At 46.7% G+C, this 22369-nt stretch overlaps 1 protein-coding gene across 1 annotated transcript in view; it reads right to left on the bottom strand.

Annotated features, from left to right (window-relative positions):
* LOC139056983 (uncharacterized) overlaps positions 1-22369 on the bottom strand; it is a 160610-nt gene that overhangs the window by 45069 nt on the left and 93172 nt on the right. Inside the window, exons 5-7 of the mRNA XM_070534768.1 lie at positions 15213-15316; positions 10098-10177; positions 2106-2325 (exon numbers count right to left, since the gene is read on the bottom strand). Of these exons, the coding sequence (XP_070390869.1) occupies positions 2106-2325; positions 10098-10177; positions 15213-15316 (404 nt within the window). The remainder of the gene's footprint in view (positions 1-2105; positions 2326-10097; positions 10178-15212; positions 15317-22369) is intronic.

Genomic DNA, 22369 nt, shown 5'->3' with positions numbered 1-22369 from the left:
GGGAACAAGAACGGGTCGACAAGTGCTGCGTGACCTATGCCTGGGACCAAATGTAGGGGGACCGGAACATACAGGAGCTAATGTCCCAAACGCAATTATCAGACGGTTACAGATATGTTCGGTGCCAAGCAACATGAACTCTGCGTTCCACAAAGAGCGGTGGGCAGCGAGGGTCAAGGCGCTCATCGATCTCCATTCCAAAGACGCACTGCCGTGTTTGTGGGCGCGACAGAGTATCCAGATGACAGAAAGGCGTTCGCCGCAGCAGTGGTAGGGGCATCGACTGGTGAAACGAGAACTGCGGCGAGTGTGCAGATTCGGGGGCGCATAGAACCAAAGAGGTGGCCATTGCCCTGGCCATCGCCGACTCCGAGTGCACCGTTGTGCTCCGTGATTCCAGGACGGCAGTGAGAAATTACGCCAGAGGAAGGGTGTCTGGTGAAGCCTCACCTGTGTTGCGTGCTGTCGATCTCACGAGTGAAAATCGGTGCGTCGTGATAAAGGGGTTTTCGGCGCACATGGGCAGCGATGTGTCGGATAGCGGCCACGAAAACCACAACGAGACGGCGAACACAGCGGCGCGAGGACTAACCAACCATGCCGCTGCTACTGCGGTCAACCCATCTTGGTGGTGGAAACCAAGCAGAGACTGACCTTCTACAACAAAATTGTGAAGTGGGACAGACTAGAGATAAGAACTATGCCGCCACCTCATCCGGGCTTGACCCGTGAAAAAGCGGTGTTATATCGACAACTTCATACGGTATGGTTATTTACCCCGGTGCTGATTACGCACGTGTATCCGAGTGTTGGTGTGACTGACCTCTGTTGTGTGTGCCGAAAGGAAACAACCACTGCAACTCACCTCCTTTGGGACTGTTGCAAGAATCCTCTCGAATCTACAGCGATGACAACCATCCCACCGTGGATCGAGGCCGCAACGAGGTGCAACGATCATGAGGTCCAAGCCCAAGCCCTCCAGCAGATCTCGGCGGCCCTCAAAAGGCAACGACCGAGCGAAACTGGAGGGAGGCTGCAACCCCAAAAGAGGGGCAGGTGCGGTCGACCGAAGGGAGTAGTGCGGCCGCAGGCGGGGCAGAGGCGCCACACGCCGGGAAGACGTCGTGGCCGCGTAACGATGGCGCCTCTGTTACCGGGGAAGCCTAATTGTGTTGCAGGCATTCCTAATCAAGTTTCTTTGTCCCTCGCTCGCTCATAGCCCCGTAAGCAAGCTGCTACAAGCCCCCAGCAAAGTTAAGCGAACAGTGCTTAAATTATTTTTCATCGCGCATACAAAATAAAGAGCAGCAATCAAAATGAAAAATTGAGTGTGTGTACCTTTCGTCACGATGACCAGCCATGGAGACCAAAATTTAGTTCTTTCATTTGTTGAAAATAATGTGTCACGTCCGTGTCGTGGGAAAAACAGCTTCGCTGGGCAGCCACCTTTGCAGAGTGGAATTGTTCACAATTTTTTTTCTTCAGGACTCCGTGCCTCTATTTCCATTTACAGTTTCACTCCACTTGGTTGCTAACTTTCTTAATCTCTTCTCTTATTACGTGTCCGTGGCTTTGGCGCAGCTATTTCTCCAGAGTAGTCACCCTTTCATTTTCATGTATTCTATCAGTCTTTCTTTATCACTGCCTTGACAATGTGTTTATTTTACTTCCAAAGAGGCCCAACCCACGTCACTCTGCGGTGCCCTATTTCTATATTTACCGTGAGCCACCATTGCTAATGAGCCAACCCATGTTTTCTCAAGTTCCAAATCAGACATGATTTGTTATTTTAGGCACAAAAATCACATTTGCGAACTCTAGCGGTGCTGATGCCATTGCTTCTTTCCTACTACTCGTACCGCCATATGTTGATTGTAGTTCAAACATGCTCTAAATAGTTTCGTGAAAAACACACGTTTCGGATTGCAATAATTTATCAAATATCAACATTCCAAAAAAGTTACGCAAATTGTATGGTCCTTTGTAATACCTCAAATGCAGCGGGGAAATTGGGCTATTCTGTCTAAAGGAAACTACCTATTATCATAGCAGCTGCTGAAGTTTTCAGTTTTAAAAACAAGCATTCAGGTCATATGAATACTCACCATATGAACGTGTCTTACGTTGAAGTTCTTCGAGAATCTTGGTACATAATGGTGGCCAGTCGACACGAGATCGTGAAACGCTGCCACGACCGGCCTGGAAAGGTAGTCGGGGAAAAATATGTACCTGCCGAGTGTCTTCCTTATTGAGATCCTGATGGTCATGCCAGAGTGTTCGGGCCTTCCCATGTCTCGCACTGCGCCCGCAGCTATGACTGTAATTCTGTAAAATAAGAATCACAAAAATGAAGGCCAGCCCTTTTGAGCAGGCAGAAAGTAAGAAATGCAGGGATATACAGTATCCGTGCCATATGATAAAAAAAACACATTAACAATTAACTAGCTTATTTCATGCGACAGAAAAACATATCAAAAGACAGTTCTCGCAGCATAAGAAGACACATTGTACAAACTTGGAGGCTTATGCGGCTGCCTCACACGCTATTTCACTGTGCCTCCATGAGATCATTGCATTTAGGACTTGCATTTCTGTATCTACACCTCTATGAAAAATCAGTAAGGATAGCGCAGCCCGATATTAGCACGCCTGTGCAGTTCCGTATTATTTATTAGCCGAGGCGGTCGAAGCCCGGAAATGAAGTTCTCGGAAAAAGCTTGGGATCTCTGCATGTCTACTGAATGTAAGGTTATTAAAGCAGCGGAGCTCCAAGAAAACGCAGGCCATTACGAAAAACTCGAGGCCTGATCTCGTGGGCAGCGAAAGCCCAGGCTTGTATCCGAAAACCCAGCATTTATCACGCATGTAAGCCTTTTTGGCCTTTCTAGTGTCCACCATACTATTGTGTCCTCTGGTAAACAACGCCTTCTTTGCAGGATACCTAACGCGTCCAGTTTTAATTCAAACAGCATTCTTTGCCTAATTGCGCCTTTTAAAGTCTATCTATCTATCTATCTATCTATCTATCTATCTATCTATCTATCTATCTATCTATCTATCTATCTATCTATCTATCTATCTATCTATCTATCTATCTATCTATCCCTCTATCCATCTATCTATCTATCTATCTATCTATCTATCTATCTATCTATCTATCTATCTATCTATCTATCTATCTATCTATCTATCTTCTTTCGCCGACCAAGTTGCCCAAGTTATGCACTGGCTTGGTCCACAAGGTATGTGCTTCTGGTCATGATGCAGTCGTGGTCCCTTAACTGTCGTCATTTCAGCTTCGTTATATCACTTTCGCCAAGCTGTCGTCGTCCCGCCTTCTACTAAGACCCAGGGTTCCAATCGTTTAGCAGCTTGGGCTATTGGATGGTGACGTGCTCTCTGCTCCGTCATCCGAATGTCGTCATGATCCCGTCGTAATCACGCCATCTTCGTGACACGCCATCTTCGTCACGCTGCTGTTTTATTATTGTCATCACTTCAGTAACGTCAACCCAATTTCACCATGCCATCACCGTCATACCGCCTTCCACGCTCCATAAACGTCAATCTTTCTTCGTCATTGTATTGCACTCGTATGCTGTCGCCATTCTATTGCGATTATACTGGCCTTGTCCTGCCGTCATCTTCAGGAAATCGCTACCATGGTTCCATTGTGAGAACATCGTCGTAATGCATCGTCAATCTACATTCGACCTACGGCTCTCGTTATGCTGTCGTCGTCTCGCCATCATCGCCATAACGGTGTCGAGAGGCAGTCATCAAAACTCTTTTGTCAATATACGCTCGTCGTCTTGCCATTGGCGTCATGCCGTTTTCATGCCATCGTCACTGCATCATCGTCATGGAGTCGTCGTCATGGAGTCGTCGTCATGCATTCGTTGCCATACCGTCAACGGAATGCAGTAGTGGTCTTCGTCGTTTTAATTTCGACATTCGGCTTTAGTCATGCTGTGGTCGTGATACATTTGTCGTCGTGCCATCGTCGTCACGCTGTCACTTCATCGTCGTCATCAATTCAGTATCATCATCCAATTATCGACATGCCGTCCTCATCATACTACCTCCGTCGATGTGTCAACGTCATTCCTTGCCCGTCATTATGTCGCAATCATGCTGTCCCCATTCAATCGTGATAATGCCGCCGTTGACATCCCATCGTCATCTTTAGTCGTCGTCACACAGACGCTATTACGCATCCATTGTCATGCCTTCGTCATCATGCCGTCTTGGTTGTGTCACCCTCATCGTTCCCGCTCCTTCCGCTTGTCAAAGAGTAATCATCACGTCATCGCTGTGATAGAGTCATCATCGTATAATTGTCCTCATGCTGTCATAGTCAAGCTTTTCTGCTTATACTATTGTCGTATTTCCAAACTCGGCATCTCAATGTCGTTATATGCCTTTGTTGTTCCGTCGCTATCATTCCTTCATTGTCATCTCATCGTCACAGTGTCAGCGTCATACAGGCGCCTTCAATCCTCCGTGTTCATGTGCGACCTTGGCAAGTTACTGCCAAAACATAGTGGGACAATATCCGACTATGTGTCATATATTCGAAGCAATAGAGATCTCATTATCACCACTACACGTGTCAAAAAACATGGCTTCAGGAATGTTCTCTGTCGCTACATTCCTCGACTGATATTCGCTTCACTGTCGACAGTCGTCGTGAGATGTGTTCTGCCGTAATATATCTTAAGGTGCAGCACTTTGGCGCCCGTTCGCGGGTTGAGTGACGCTGTCCCTAGGCGTCCTTCGTGGTCACCGAGCAAAAGAGCACAGCGAATGATGAGAGAGCGAACACGAATCGCATCCTGGGAGGAAAAATGACGATAACAAAGAGAGCGCAAGGAGGGAAGCGGAGAAAGTGGGCGTGGCGAAAGCGTGACAAGAAAAGCGGTGTGCCGCGCAAGACGTGTTCTGTGGCGACGATCTCTTCAAGATGATGCCTGAGTAACGCGCCACGCCTGTTCAGCGATGACGCCAACAATAAGGGATACGGCGAGTGCGTCTACTGATATCATATATAGACACAAAGCACTGCATAAGCAGAGGTCTGCCTTCGGCGGTTGCGGCGAACCGCGCCCATGCGTCACCCATAATCTGCCTCTCGCGATCTTCCTACAAGCGAGGAAGTCGCTCCATATTTTGCTCCGTTACAATATTGCTCCATGATGGATATTGTCCGTGCTACTCAATATAGCGCAAAAAGAAACACGTATAGAGCTGCGCTCCGGTATAGCAATGCGGAGTATCAAAGTCATCACTGAATTTGTTGTGGCAGACTTGCCTTGTATCAGGGAATGGGTTGCATATTTTGCATAATTGTCCCACGTAGCTTTCATACGTTTTCACGGCCCCCGACAAGCCTCAAAAGCTATGCCAAACCGTGGCCATTAAGGCTCGTTTAACATTCACTGAATGTTGGGAGTCGTATGGCAGGAAACAGTTGCATGAGCGCGTCTCATGCTACACGAAGTGTTTCTCTTCGTAGGTAAGGCCCATTGCGCCATCGTCACGATTGTTCTACACGCCGTTCTAAATAAGTCGTGCCGTCACGTATAGAGTCAAATTCCATTCACCAGATCACCGCACTCAACAGCGCTCACTACCCCCAAAGGCCTGTTGTAGCTGTGGCTGAAGCAACTTCAACGTCATGAAAAAATCGGTTATTTGGGAAGTTTATTGCGGCTTTGGTTTCAGCTCATGAGTGCATCACCTTTCATCTCGAAAACTTTTTCCGCCAGACTCCGGAAATCTCCAAATCTCGACTTCGAATAAAGTTGAGAGTCAATTAGGTATCCTTAGGTGATTTTAATGCAAAAGTTTGAAGACTTGACTATGTTATCAGCCTAAATTAAAACTCCACCTTAAATCACCCTATATGTTACGAGGAGTAAGGGGGTTACCGAGGGGCCCGATCTTTATTAATCATATAACGAGAAGCGAACAAAAACGTCAAGGACAATATAGGGAAAAACTTGCACTTAATTATTGAATTAACGAAATGATAATTTAATGACAATGAAAGTGGATGAGAAAAAAACTACTTGCCGCAGGCGGGGAACGATCCCACATCTTCGAATAACGCGTGAGATGCTGTAACCGATCGAGATACCTCGGCGCCATTTGCCCGTCCACTTTCTTGCGTATTTGCGTTTTACTACCACAACTAATGCGGCGATTGTTAGCAAGCGCCACCTCACACAAACCATGGCGGCGGATTGGGAAGATCCTTTCTGCCGCAGGCGTCACAAGTACGTTATTTTTTTAAATGAAGATAACTGGCCAATAAGCACACACGTGCCACCTGAAAACGCCTACGTTGCGGGATTCGAGACCATCGTTACGCAAAGAACGAGAAGAAAGTGGGTTACGCGAGGGGCCCAAATTTTAATGATGATATCATGAGAATCCAACAAAGACGTCAAGCTCAACGTAATGCGAACACGAGGAATCGTTCCCCACCTAAGGAAAGTTGTTTTTCCACCCAATTTTATTCGCATTAACCTATCATTTCTATAATTCAATTGGTAAGTACAATAATTTCTCCTGTGTCGTCCATGGTGACTTTGTTCGTTAGCTTCTGATGATGTGATTAATAAAGATCGGACCCCTCAGTTAACCCCCTTTCTTCTCATTCACATAACGAGGGTCTTGAATCCGACAACATTGATGCCTTCAGGTGGCATGTGTAGGCTTATTGGCCAGTTGCCTTCATTCAAAAAGCTCACGTACTCGTGATACCTGCGGCAGAATGGATGTTCCCAAATCCGCCGCTAAGGTTTGTGAGTGGTGATGCTGGGTAATACACCGACGGTTAGTTGTGATAGAAAAAACTTATATACCCAAGAAAGTAGACGGGGAAACGGCGGCGCAGTAGGTCAGTTGTTTAGAGCATCCAAGGGTGTAACGCGTTGGCGTGGGATCGTTCGCTACCTGCGGCAAGTTGTTTTCCCATCCACTTTCATTGTCACATATTAAATATTTCTTTAATATAATTAGTAGGCGGAAGTAATTTAACCTATGGTGCCCTTGCCGTCTTTGTTGGCTTCTCATGACTTGTTATAACTTATAACAAGCCATGTGAATTTGTGCCAGCGTTATTTCACCTTTATTCATCTTAGGTCACCTGATTCCACTTTATACTGTCTTAATCTACCTTAATCTGTTTTCGGAGTGGGCCAGGTTGGTTTTTTGGGTGTGGGCCACGACATCCGGCCAACGCCGTGGCTGTTCAACGTGGGATTTCGCAGGGCGAACCACAGCAGTTCCAGAGCCAGGAACGCGGCGTCATCACTTGGTCACGTACGAGTTTTCTTACCATCGGAATTTGACGCTGGAGGGCACATCGTTCGCTTCATTGGGCGCTTAAGGCTATCGCCGTAATAACAGAAAAAGCGCAACGGCGTCATGTCGACACCGTCGCTTGCACTAACTTTTTCGAAGGCGAAAGCCCGATATGCCTCATGATGCAAAAATCCGGTGTCTGGCATCAGTGCTTTATCACCCGATTATACCAAATCCTACGTGACCAAGTGATGACGTCACGTTCCCTGCACTGCGAATTCTGCGGCTCAGACTGCGAATTCCCACGGTGAAGTGAATAAAACTGGATTAAGGTGGCTTAAAGTCGTACAACGTAGGGCAAGGTGGAATATGTCGGATTACAGTGGATTAAGAGTGGTGCGAATCACAGCAAGGAGAGTCAAGGTGTATTAAAGTGGATAAAAGTAGGTCACGTGGATTAGAGTGGCATAAAGTGGATTGAATTATTACAGGCAAAAGCAAGGTGGATTGAAGAGGATTAAGGGTTGTGCAAAATAGAGCAAGGAGGGTGAAGAAACAGGACTAAAGTGGAATAAAGTTTGGTTGAATAAGTTGAAATAAGGCGGATTAAGGTTGGTACGAATAATAGCAAGGTTGATTAAGGTGCACTCTCAAGTTAAGGCGATAACTTAAACAAGCAAGTGCTCATGCTTGCATTTTCAAATTGCGCAAGTAAACTTAAATGTTTGCCAACATCGTACTGCACGGCAGCTTGCTAGCCGAGCCAGTCGCTACGCTGGTCCACGACCCCCCCCCCTCCTCCGGCCGCAATTATCTCACCCCCTTCTTTCTATCACCGCTCGCGCACTTCCTCAGCTGCGCGCTACAATTTTATTGTGGCCTACAAGTCGGACTACCTTTAAAGGGACCCTGAGCCACTTTTTATCGAAGTGGACAAAGGCATTTGAAGTGAAAATACACCATTTCAGAAACACTTTTCCGCAAGGAGTACTTCAATTCGTTTAACAGAAGCGAATTTACTCGCAATCAAACACGGCCTCCGCTGTGCTCCCGTTCCTACTTCAATGCCTTGCACGGCGACGTCTACGGTGCAGTGAGGCGTGCCAACAATTCTCTGCCTTCTAAATGTCACGCTGGCGTGCAGTTCAAATTTGATTTTGGAGATGCCATGACTTCCGCCTTTTGTGCCTACGACGCGCTTACCTTTAGCTCATCGAGACGCAGAGCGCCTAACCAGTGGGCTCGGGGCAGCACCCTGCGGCCGCGGCTGTATCTACGCCATGTAGCCGATTGCAGCGCGATGTCAGCTATCGGCCAATAGCAGCAGTGTAAGGGGATGAGGAATAAAAGTATCAAGAAGGAAGTGTGGACAGCGCTTTCTGTCAAAAAGAGGGCGTTTGAGAGAAAGGTGACTTCGCGATCCCCTTGCGGGGACCACTCACTGAGGACGGCACCAAAACTTGGCTGAGATGTTCGCAGCGGCGCATGCTATCCGCGGACTTTGTTATTTCAGCAACCTCGAGGGCTTATTCAGGGCCACTTTAAGACAAAGCCTATTATGCCCCATGAAACGAAAAATCCTACGTCCGTCGTTAAATTTGGATGGTGAGAAAACTAACGTGACCAAGTGATGAATTCACGTTCCCGGCGCTGGACTAGCTGTGGCTCGCACTGCGAAAGCCCACGGGGAACAACCACGTGATCGGCCGTGTTCAGCCTACGTGCTGCACCGAAAGAAAACAGCGGGCCGGCCCACGCGTTTCAGTGAGATCACAGCTGGAACAGGGCGCTCACTTCGTGCTCATGCGACGGGGAGGTGTATATGCCTCCCGACTCGTGGGCGGCTCATAAAGGTATGACAATTGCGCTCTTCCGTAGTTTCGGTTGTCGAAGTTCAATTGTCCGGAATTCATTATGACGCAGAAAGTAGCAGTGTTAGGTATTTGGATGTCAAAAAATGGTTATTCTTGGTTGATTGGCTTCAAGTATTGCATCAGAGTCAATCATCTTGACTGTATTCGCCTCGTAACAGTCTCTGGTGAAGATGCACGGCACAATGACCAACAATATTGCTAGGTGTATTTTGGAAAGGGTCCATGTTGTCTATGCCTGACCAACGCAATTATACTTTCATGATTTCGCTTATTGGAAACTCTGCTTATCTAAATGTTTTCCTGTTTTTACAGTTTTGTGTGAACGGGGGTTAACTGCATTTGCTTGAGGTTTTCTTATATGGAATATTATGAGTGTACATCGCTAATGTAAACCTAGCCGCACCAGCAGAAGAAGAAACGTAGCTTTCTGCAGCAGTTCAGAGTGTCGTATGTCACTGACAGGGCATTACGGGGTGGCTTGTTATCACGAAATCTGCTTCGCCTCTAGTTCACGGCGGTGCGCGTAAATATTCCAAAATACTTCTTTCATTTATGCCCATGCCCATGTACGCGGGAAATTTGCATGGACGCTGTGAGTAAATTGATCACTCAAGTACTGGAAATCTATTTGAGGGGCGCATTCTTCCCAAGTTCAAAACAAGGCTGTAGAAATTACGCTGTGAGGTTAAAAAAAGGCAAGTAAATTTTGCAGCAAGAGAGTAGGAATTACTTGAGAAAATGACTCAGGAGCTAATGATGACGCAGGAAAATGTAAATTCAGGTATTTTAGCACCAATTCTTAATGCTAAGCTCCATTGGCGCCAACAATCCGTCTAATATAGCGTAAATGACGGTTTTCGCAAAATACCGGAGGCCGCAAATTAAAATATTTATGTACACATAAGCACTCACTCGCCCGTGCCGATGTATTCCCCGGTGTAGTGTGCTATTGTACCGAATTCCATCGAAACAAAGTGGTTCAAAAACGGATCCTGTAAATATAGCACAAAGATTTCTTGTAAAGATGTGAATGGGGGCAATACATTTAGAGAATGGACTTAAGAAAACGTTAATTAATTTGAGCACTACGCCGGACCAACTGTTGCAAGATTATGCGACAATAAACGCTGCACAGTAACATACACAGAATCCATAAATAGGAGCTTGAATTATCCATTGTGCTGCCTTTTAGGGCAGGATGTCCACTAGAAAAAATAGTTGTTTAGGAAAAGCGCAACAATATTTTTACTCAACTCGTCCAGAACATCTTTGTAGGCAAATTGAATTGTTATTTGTACCATGTAAAAATTTCCCAATATAACATTTTTTTTTTAATTTGTAACAGATGTGGTTGTGAGGCCGGCATTTAGAACTCAAATTGCGCTCGCCCTCTAATCATTTTTAGCAGTAACATATGAGTGACATGATCTCAGGAAAGAACCGAAACTAACGAGATGGGAGGAAAGCTGAAAGAAAAATGCACAGAAAAAGATGTTTTTTTGTTGTCAATCCTGGCCATAAAAATCAAGCCATATCAAACCTTTTTGGCCGTCTGTTGCCCAGCCAGATACGTGTGAACTAAGCATGAAAGCATCTTTGAAAACTCTTTATAAGAAAAGTAGATATGCTTATTCGCGTACGAAACAGATGCTGAAAATTGGTTTAGCGAAAGTTTTAAGAAAGTGATCAGCTGCACCAATTCGAATAAATATTATGGAGAGGTAAAATTAATCAGATTCGTAGTTTATATGCTTCTGGTTCTTGCTTTCTGCATGACTTAGGCAATGGTGCGGCTCATTATTTCTCCAGCTTGTTTGAGCGATCGCTACTGTAGCGGGCTTCCCTCACATTGAAGTGACGAGTAAAGCTGAAGAGAAGTTCTTGTTGTGTAAAGGTCATGTTCTATTCTGACTAGTTTCAACTTATCAAGTGTGTATTTCTTGACATTGCTGAAGTGACTGAGAGCCTCAGATAAAGCAAACTCGAGAATCACTAGGTCCAAGTCGTACCCTTGAAACGCTCGTTAAGGGAAGACATCGCTCGGCGCAGTGCCAAGATTTAAATTTGCTTCCATCCAGTGTACAGTTTCATTCCGGAATACTCAACCCTCCTTGTACATCAATAGCCAAACAGCAACGTATTTGTTGAAAGACTGCTATCCCCTGCTTTGTCGTGCATGGTAACTATCGCGGATTGATTTCTGACAAACCTTCCTTTCCCTCGCCTTCGCAGTCCCATCTTGGTGATATTGTAGCTACTTGTGCAATTGAGCAAGCGACCATGCATATACAAGACACATAAAGACAATCTTGTACTTATTTCAGCGCATAAAAAGCCAAGAGGGCGTAAAGAACATGTTTTGAGCGCAGGGTGTCACCAATCTTAGAGCTTGTGCCTATCACATCTGTGATAGGGATAAAATGTTATCAATGATTTTTTGGCTTACCTCTTATTCGACCACTAAATTACCGTAAAAAGAAAGAACAGACAAAATGCCAAAAATATTCTTTTTAAAGAAAGAAGGTTGCGTCTTCAACTTGGCATGTAGCCTTAAATGACAAGAAAAAAAAACGTGGAGCAATTACATCCTTTAGAATTACATCCTTTAGAATAACTGTTTCCCTCGCGTATTTCTTTGGCCTCAAAACAATCTTGTCTCATAGTTTCAATATCATGCGTGACCAACTATCGGGGTCTTCATGTTACACTTCAGCGGAGCAAATACGGAGAATAAGCGATACCCTTTCGGTTCGCTACGCATGATTGCTTAGTTTTTTTTTTACGGTGTGTATGTGCTCAGTAATGAGTATGCAATGTCTACTCAACACGGTTCATTGCTGAGCAGGAGATTCAGCGGCCACTGATTGTAGCAGAAATGCTACATGCGCACGCCCCAGTAAACCGAGAGACATCTTGCAACGTACACCACGTTGTTCTTTTTTTTCTGTTTCGTGTAAACTTGCGAACGCAAATGTAAGGAGCCCGAAGCGCGTGCACAACGCTATGCCGAACTACATCAACGCGAAATCTTACGATGCGCCGCTTGCTGGCGGAAATGACACCAAGGAAGCGGTCTGCCTGCGCGTTCCATTTCGAAGCGAAATTGTTTGCTTGAAATCAGGCGTGCAATCAGGACAGACGGCAGCGAAAAATCTCACTCTAGCCGCCAGTTGTTCCATTGTTTCCGAAATGACGCAGACGCACAGAACTGTACACTTTATTTTAAAAGTACGCTTCTCTTATATGAGTGTGTTAGTTCAGTACGACGAGTTATGACAAGCTTTTATGAGTATCTCACATTAGGAAGAGTTGTGTGTATAAAAGGACGAACACAAGAGAACATTAAATAGACGGGAAGAACGCAGTTTTCTTGGCTCATCTTTCTATACGCGCAGCTCTTCCTGACATAGCCATGCACCAAACCGCCCACCAAGAAGCTTTAAAATTTTCTGAGTACATGACGATTAACAATACAGATCAGTACCGCATGCTGCTATAAAGTTACATTCTCAGTTGGCCCCTGGCGAGTAGATTAGTTTGCGTGAATCAGGGAGGCCTAAACATGCAAGTTGTTCACTTGGCGATTCTCGGATAATTAAAGCGGTGTTAGGAGATTATATTCTTGATTCATTGTCTAACTCAGTTTGCTCAATAAAGGGCACCGATTGAAATACCGTGCTCGAATAAGCAACATTCAACGTTGGACGCCATTTCAATAAGATTACTTCACGGTAAACAGCAAGGGATTATGTGCGAAGCTTCAAGAGGCACGAGAGAAGGCCGCAGGCTAAGCGGTAGTGGAAGAACTGTGATGCTTGACGGAGGAGCTTGCAAACACTGTGACCAACAAGCAGTGAAGCAGCGGCAGAGATGCGGGGTGGCACAGGGAGCGGCAGCCCGGTGAACGCTTCGTTGAGGAGCAGCGTACCTGCTTGGATAAAGTCACAGGACACTTGACCACATGTGATGGGACGCGCGTATGTAACGCCTCTGCAGCACCACTGTTGGTTCATTGTTGGTTCCTTGCTCGAATGAATACGCGAACGTCAAGAAAAAATACGATGGCAGGAGTAAACGGCAAGTGTGACACACAAACACACACACAAATACGCGCGCACACGCACAGACATAGCGACACACACAAAAAAATAAACAAATGCACGGATTTGGCGTGCCAAAATAGTGATGTGATTATGAGCTTCAGAAAAGTGGCTATCCAGGCTCATTGGTACAAACACGTACTTATCAAACAGCTTAAATAACGGGATGCAGAAAAAGAGGGGGGGGGTGGTACTGTGGAATAATATGTTGAAATGTTGGGTTTTACATGCCAAAACCACTTTCTGATCATGAGGCACGTCGCAGTGGCGGCCTTCTGAAATTTGGACCACCTTAGTCTTTTTACAGCGCACCTAAATATAAGTACAAGTGTCTTTTCGCCCCAAACGAAATGCGGCAGCCATAGCCGGAATTCGATCGCGCGACTCGTGCTCAGCAGCGCAACACCATAGCCACTGCGCAAGCACGGCGGGAATGGAATAATTGAGACCACCTCGGTTTCCTTAACGTGCACCCAATAAACGACACGGGGCGTTACTGAATTTCCTAGCTATCGAAACGCGGCCGCCGTGACCTGGATTCGATCCCATTCCCTTGACCTTAGAAGCGCAACGCCTAATTCATCCCGTCGGGTACACACGCACACACTCACCAACACTACTCGCCGCAGTTGCTTAGTGACTGTGGTGTCGGGCTGCTAAGCACTGCAGATGGCAGAATCGGATCCCGGCCGCGGCAGTCGCATTTCTTTGGGGGCAAAACGCGAGAACATGCGTGTACTTAGATTTAGGTGCGTGTTAAAGAACGCCGGGTGGTCCAAGTTTTTTCGGAATCTCCTACTACAGCGTGCTTCACAATCAGAGCGTGGTTTTGGCATGCGAAATCCCATTATTTAAAAATAAAACACACGCCATGCCAAGGCCATTGTGAGTGAACAGATATATCTTTTTTTTTGCTGTTCATATATTAAATAATTTGGAGCATTACTTCAGAAAGCATTCGTTCGATCGTATGAGTAGGGTAGGTATCCTAAGCGTAAGTATGTTAGACATTGGAGAAACTTAGCATAAAAACAAGGAATGTCGATTTGCAGGCTAGTTGGTTAGTTGCACCAATTGAAGTCATAGCGCTGGATGGAACGCTTAAGAAAGACGATAGGAGATGCGCTAAAGTTTAGGTTTAGGCGAACGTCCTGTCGTCTTTCTTGTCCGTGCCACTCCAGAGCTATGTCTTCAATTGATGCGACCTAGCATAGCCATTGATTTGGAGCTCTACAAGCCAGATGTGTAGCGTATATTTTCCTAAATCAATTTTCTTACCACTCATTGCGCGGAACACAATTACGATAGGCGTCTGACGCCATTCTGTAGAAACTGCGGTGCTCGTATCGCCGTTCTATCAAAGCTTTGTCTTCTGAGGTTCATTGTGTCGGAAATGTTGAAATTTTACGAGATTGAAACCAGCAATAAAGGACACTGCCCAGCACTGTTCAGGCGCACCAGCAAAGAAGGACGTTTAAATGGCTACACCCTATTCAACATACAACGTATAATTGCTGCAAGAAAAATTTAAACTGAGGGGCTTCATCATCCGCTACAAGAAGTATAGAACCACAAGACAACTAAAACATGGAAAACACAGGGGAAGATTGCGGGATTTTAAAAAACACAATAAATAGTATGACCACAGCAATATGAGTGGGCGAAAAGATGCCCTGTTGCCAGTTCCTTAAAGTTGTACATTTCAATCGAGACGAAATGTCTAAATTCCTGATAGTCTCTTTTTGTGCCTTCAATCACAGCTGGACCAGAGACTGCGCCTCAGTGCAACTTATGTGTCGCCGGATATTTTCCGTTGGCGCTCGCAATCAGGTCAGTGACCTGCATGACAAATTGCTATGAACGGTGGAAGCACCACCTTCACTACCAATATCGACAAAGAGATTCTAGCTTATGCGTTATGACTCACGAGTCCAGTGCTTTTCGGAAATCTTTCTTTGCCACCCTCAACTGTAACGTGTTTCGACAGGTGCACGATGTTGCCCTTGTGCATGGTCTCGAAGTGGAAAACACCTGCGCAAAAGAATTTTTAAATTCAGAATCGACAGGTGTAAATCGAGGTATATACAGTGAGTCCTAGCTGATATTATCCACGCTGCTAATGAGAGAAAAAAATGTGGCGAAATAAATGAACATGAGCCTCATGGTGTTCGGTCGTTTTTCGTCTCTCGCCACGAAGACAACTTTTGTTTACTATTTATGTGGTGGTACAGAAAGTACTTATTTACCTTGTTTGTAATCTCTAAATTATGGGCACATCTTCCGATGGCATGATTGCTATTACCTCTTAAAACAACTTATTTAGTCGTCTACATTGTGATATGTTCTGCATAAAAAGTTTTTCCGCTCTCATAGATTAATTACTAAATGCAAACAGTGCAACGTCATTCTGCGCCTACGTGCTGCGACAGAAGTGGCACTTAAGTAAATTGAAGTAACCTTGTCCGCTTATTGTTTGAACCATCAAACACCTCGTCACTGCGTTAGGCTGCGACTATTACGAGTATCACGCAGCTCTCAATCTGTGGAAGCCAACACCGACATCTGGCCACTTCGGGCCGGTTGCTGTGTGATGACAGAAATTGTTTATTTCACTTGCGAAGTAGTGTGAAGTCATGTCTCCAGTATTTTGATCGTGTTATCTGCAAATAAAAGAAATAGCTACTGCACCTACGCCCTTTGCTATGCCGGCGCCTCTCATTACAACCAAAATGTTTAATTTCCCATGTGACCTACCGCAATGGCTTGCTGTCAACTATTACGTCATCATATCAGACCCAGTGGAAACCATGACAGCTGACATGCATACGACACGAACGAACAATTGTAACCTGCCCAAATTTTTTGTATTCAATGCGATTTTAAGGCTTTTCCTGGAAAATGGATATATGAAGTCGAATTATTACACAAGCCTACAATAGACGGCGCCCCACTAGGGCCTCTGCGTCAGCAGGTGCTTCTTGGTTTACGACACCATGTACCCGAGCAACTGGGGTTTGTATCCTTTGTCCCTAACCGTGTGTGGTCGAGCTGTGCCCAGCAGAACGGATACGGCAGATTGAGCCTGTGCTGAGTACTTGAACCTTTGAAAAGCCTCTTGGTGATGGCGGCACAGTCCTTTGGCATTTGGGCACGTAAAACTAGAGCTCAATTTAGTGCAACAAATCTGTGAATGTTGAAAGGTACAAGTAAGCCCGCACAATATTTCTTGGTCGTCTTTGTGTCTCAGTTGAAGAACCTTCCAGCGCTGAGACAAATATGAAAGAACTTGAAAAAGAGGGTACCAGCGAAACACAAAGTATGCCCACACGAGGACAATGCGCTAGACACTGACTGCTGCGTCCGTCCGAGTCTAACGCTGTTTCCTTGTGTGCGCGTCCTTTGTGTTTCGCTGGTACCCCGTCTTTGAAGTTCATCATGCACCTACTGGTCCAGCAACTTGCGCTATGCCCCACATTTTAAAAGTTCTTTTTATATGCTATCTTGGAGCTTTAGCGTAGACCTACCCAGCGAATCAACAGCCACGTTCGAGCTAAACAATAAAGGTAATGATGCCTACAACGGAAAGCCAGCTCATCAGCTATAGTCAGACACCAAACGACGGCGCTTTCACTATACGACTTCAATGAAATGCACCTGTCTCGATCATACTCGTTAACAGCAGAATGCCGCAGCAGCCGTCAACATGAATTGTTGACCTCATGCTGGGCTCTGTGCGGCACTAGGTGACGGGTTCATTTCCCCGCCGCGGTACTGGCACTAGAAAATGGGAGTGAGGCAGAAACGCTTGCGCGCCTTGCTTTGTCTTGCATGCTTTACGCACTGAAAAAAGTCACCAGGTGGCCAAAATAAATTTTGACTCCCCCACTTGACGTGCCTCTTCCTCAGACGGTAGCTTTAGATGTAGGAGCGCACAGGATAATACATTAGGACGGATGCCTTAAGTGGTTCATCGCAACGGCTCATACCTAAAATACGCTGTGTCTAGTGAAGTGGTGCAAAAATATCATCGTCAGCAAGGGCTCCTATACCCGTAAGCAAGCAAAGTTCCAACGGCTCATACCCCCCGTTAGAAAAGGCTCATGCCCCCATACGCAAGCAAAAATGCAATGGCTCATAACCTCTTAAGGCAGAGGCTACCAGCACCCAGCAAAGTGAAGCGAATAGTGAATGCATCTACTGAAGTCACCCATGCAGCTCAACGGACAGAATACGTTTCAATAAAAAAGAAGCTCAAACGTAGCATCAAAACCATCCAAAACGAACCAAAACAGCATTGCATACCTCACCTTGAAGAACGCTTAAGGACAAGTGTGCTTGCCAAGCGAGATACAAGATACTACGCGCGAAGCGGCAGAAGCAAGGCAATTGACCGTCATCGCAGCTTTCCCCTCCTGAAAGGATCATTAGCTTTTTTTGCCGAGGAAAGAAGAAGAAGAACGGAACAACACTTAAGAGTTTCTGCTGACGTCCCTGCGTGTTCCACGTCGGGGACATCCACCTCTCATGCCATGGCACCTAGAGCATCGAGGTCTCCTCCGAAGGCCTACGTATTCGATGTTGTGGTCCCTACGGAGAATGGTGCCAAGACCGTTGTCGACGCGACGGCCTCAATGGTTGTCGTCTGTGAAGTCTACTGCGTTCAGCACATGGGAGGCCTGAACTTTCAAGTCACCGTCAAGAGCATGGCTTGCATGACTCTAATCGTCGACGCTAGCTGCCTTGTCATCGGCGGCGAGCGCTATCCTGTCGTTCCCGGCAGCATGCAGGTCGCCAACGTAACCTGCCTCTTTTTTCCGTCCTTTGTTCCGAACGAAGTCCTCGTGCAGGGACTATCACCATACGGCAAGTTTCTATCTGTCAACGCTGGTCTTATTAGGAGACGACGTGGCGAGCTCACGGACACACGCTTCGTTCGCAAGGAAGTGAGTACTACAACCGCGGTCCCCAATTATCGGCGAGTCTCTGGTCATCGTGTGGCGTTTGACTACTACGGCTTGCAACGCGTGTGTCGTCGGTGTGGTTCCAGCGACCGCTACCGCGCACAGTGCACCGGAGCGTTCTGTGGCTGTTGTGGTGTCCATGGCCAGGAAAGCGACGGATGTGACCGTTCTTGTCGGCGTTACGGGGATGGTCACCGTACGGTCGCGTGCACTGAGTGGCGTTTATACTCGGACGCTGCTGCTGTAGTCTTTGCACCCTTACCGCCGGCGTGACCTGCGGTTGCGACTGCGCGTGACGCATTGTGCAAAGAAACTGCCCTGACACCACATCAGCCAGCATCGACAAATGAAAAATAAGAGGCATGCAGCTCGGGAACTCATACCGCGCCGCGTTCGCCGGCCTCCTCTACTGAAGAAGAAAACCATGACGTGGCGAATCGCAACACGCCATGCTCGCTGGGCTTCCAAGCAGCGCAGGACACGCATGCTGTGGCCGACAGCGCCTCCACTTCGGCTGCTACCGTTAGTCCTCCTAATCACAGCGAGGTTTTAAACATAGATAAAACACCTGATCTTCCGATTACTATGGTCGATACAACTACGAAATCTGCTGTGGCGTCATCCGCCTCAGTTACATCGCCTACAACGCCGCATCCGTTACATCTGAATGAGCCCCCGGCTGCCGAAGTTTTCGGCGGCGATGAAATCGATCCCACCGCCCTACCGCCACCGACATCTTCCTCATTGGAGAACAGCTTCAGCCTCGGAATTGATAGCAGCGTTGAACTGTCGCCAAGCCTGGGTGAACTCGACAAGGAAATGGCGGCCGCGCGAAACGTGATGCGTGCCCATGCATCAGCTTCTGGCTCGGACGGCGGCCCGGATCGCCGTGCCGTGTTACAGCTGCCCGAAAAACCTCGACCTTTTTCGAGAGTGTCGAAGAAGTGACGTGTGCACTGCATAACCCCCGGACTTATTCCCGGGGCGCCGACTTGGACAACACGACCAGGTCAGTTCGGTGATACTTTTAATTAAATATGGAGGGCACCTTGAACGTTATTTAATTAAACGCCCAATGGTTCCGAAATCCTGCAAAACAAGCCTAAATTATCAGTGTGGCCCGCGCAAGAACATTGTGATATACCTTGTTTGCAAGAAACACATTTTTTCACGATTGGACATGTGCTTTCTTTCAACGGCACTTTTAACCTAGACTGTTTTTTTTTATCATTCGCAACATCAAGCTCTAGTGGAGTTGGTATTATTATTTCAACAGAAATTTTCGAGCGCGGATATTGGCATTTGATTGAGTACTATATTCATTTAGGTTACGAATTTCGTGGATATATGGACCCTCGCAGGCCATTAAGTCCAATAATTTTTTTCGTGACCTGGACGTGTATTTCCTGGAAGTTCGTCACGTGGTGCCTCTTGAGGATTTTTACTGCGTCTCAGACACGCGAGCAGATGAGGAAGGCCCGGGCTAGGGTCGCCCTGACTGGAAGACACGGGAGTTGCGTCACCTCGTCCAGCGCTTTTCGTTGCTGGATACAGATCGATCTTTTCATGGTTCTTTAATTGCCTGGACGTGGCGATGCGGCGTGCCGTCAAGCAGGTTAGAGCGTACCTATCTGCCAAGCTATTTAGCTCGGTATGTGACCCGATCTGATGTGATAACATTACCTTCATCCTCTGTTTATATTTCCGATCACAGACCAGTCAAACTCTAAATTCGCTTCCCTACTTCCTCATCAGTAAAACCTTTGCGCCTAGACATTCGCGTTCTACATAACGCGTGCTAAGGCTCTTGTTTGTGAAGAGTCTTGCACGCCTCTATTTCTAGATCTGACCCAGTGTCATGTGACGCGTTGAAGGCGCCGTGGCGTCTGTATTGTTCAGTTGAAGGACGTGCACTCTGACAACGTATGCCGGAAGATCTTGCGGATACTGCCACGAAGTTCTGTATTGCATTTCGGGTCAGTTGACTGACGCTGTTGACGCGGTCATGGCAGCGTGCGCTACGGAAGCGTTTCCAACGCCTCACCGAAGCGTCGTCTTTGTGAGGTGCTGCTTGGCGATGCAGACGTAATCCATGTGCACACCCTGAACTTCTGCGTTTCGCAAGAGACTCGCTTTTCAGACAGGCGAATGCATTCGGGTCTGCGGCCCCAAGAGCACACTCTGTTACGTCGCCTCCCACGCGTGATTATTCGCTCTTTCTGACGCATTTTGAAAACATGGTGCGTACGGCTATGCAAATCGATCATGGCTCTCGAGGATTTCGTGCAATGCCTAGTGGGCTACCTCAGGCTCCACCTGAGCCAGCTGACCGTCTTTGTGCACGACCATCAGCTGATGAAGTCAACACAGCATTATTTTCCATGAAGCGTGGCTTGGCCCCAGGGCCAGACGGGTTACCCGTTGAGTTTTTTCTAATGTTCAGGGAAGATATTGGTGCTGCTTTCGTATCTGCTATCAGCCGCTCCTTTGAGAACCTTTAATTTCCGTCTAGTTTTCGCGACGGTCGTAGTGTGCTAATAGCTAAGCACGATCTATCAGCAGTTCGTCGAGATGATTGGAGGTCAATCACGCTTCTCTCAACGTTGACTACAAAACCTTCACAGTATTGTCACCCTGCGTTTGGGAAGCCCTTGCCTTCCTTAATAGGACACCATTACGCATGCTAAGTCTCTGGCAGAGAAATACGCAGTCTTTCGTTCGTTACGCATGACATAATGAGATACACGCTGACCAGGTCAGCACATGGACTGTTAGTTTCACTAGATCAAGAAAGGCATTCGATCGCCTTGCACATAGCTGCATATTTAATGTACTGACCTCGTTTGGCTTTTCGTCAAATTTTGTTGAACATATAAGGGGCCCTATAACGTAAAACTATTCCAATATGTTTCTATTCCAACCACCAACGCAAGCACCGGGCGGTCACCCGCAGGTTTGTGTGAACAGACCAATCAAACGCTCTCCTCATTCATAGGAGGTCACCTTTGTTTGCTTGAAAACCGAATAACATTGCCTACACTGAGTGGCTTGTCGTATGTAATTGGCTGACAAGAGGCGAGGAGTACGCACAAGTGCAGAGAGATTCACTCGGGCAGAGCCGGTGCTCTGAAAATCGATAACCGGATGAAGAGGGTGGTGCCGGCGTCTGGGATTGGTCGGCTTTCCCTTACTTGGGTTGTGGTGCCTGGTCGAAAATCACGGCGGCATGCAATGCAAGCTTAAGGATGACGCTAAAACTGACTCTCAGCAAAGAAGAGTTGGCAGAATGAAGTGGTAAACGAGCCGAAAGGGCTCGAAAACGTTACACGGCCACGCAAGAAGCTTTATTATACGCAAATACACCCATGCTCTGCGGCAGGTGCGAGTAGCCAGTGTCTCAGCGATCGGCGGCAGCCATCTTTTATTCCTTTCGGAACGGGGCAGCCTGTGGCTATCCTGAAGAAAATTCAGTTATCGTCGGCATAATATTTGCATCTTTATCGCGTACACGTCATTTAGACACGTTGAGTTTGTGCGATTTTGCGACGTCGCGTGACAGGCAGCTGAAGTGGGTGCAGCCCGAAAACTTTTTACCAATAGCCGAGGGCTAATGGCGAAAAGGGGTTGAATCAGAAATAACTGTTTTTCTTGTTTCCCTAAAATCATGCATAATCAGTTGTACACATAATATAACATGGGGAGATATCGCAGTTTTCATGACGCCGCGTGACAGATAGGTGAAGTGGGCGTGATCGAAAAAAGTTTTTGAACAATCGTGGAGTGCTGATTGCAAAATTGGAATAGAGAAGTTTGGAATAGTTTTACGTTATAGCGCCCTAGGAATGCCTATTCAAATATCCGAAGTACATTGTTCCTTGATGGTCGTGAAAGTGCACCAGTTGCCGTTAATTGTGGTGTTCGTCCAGGGCATGCGTTATCCCCAGTACTATTTCTGCGCAGCCTTGAGCCATTTCTGCGCTCAGTAGTGAGAGACCCTTACGTAGGCGGTCACCCACTGCCTTGCAGCGGTGTTGTGAAGGTGACAGCCTTCGCTGGTGACATCACATTATATCTCAGGAATGAAGGTAGCTTAATCCGTAGCCTTCCAATTTTCATTGATTAC

Source organism: Dermacentor albipictus, chromosome 3, assembly GCF_038994185.2.
Source record: "Dermacentor albipictus isolate Rhodes 1998 colony chromosome 3, USDA_Dalb.pri_finalv2, whole genome shotgun sequence".
NCBI lineage: Eukaryota > Metazoa > Arthropoda > Arachnida > Ixodida > Ixodidae > Dermacentor > Dermacentor albipictus.
Note: the sequence above shows the minus strand (reverse complement) of the source record. Positions and strands in the feature narration are given on the sequence as shown.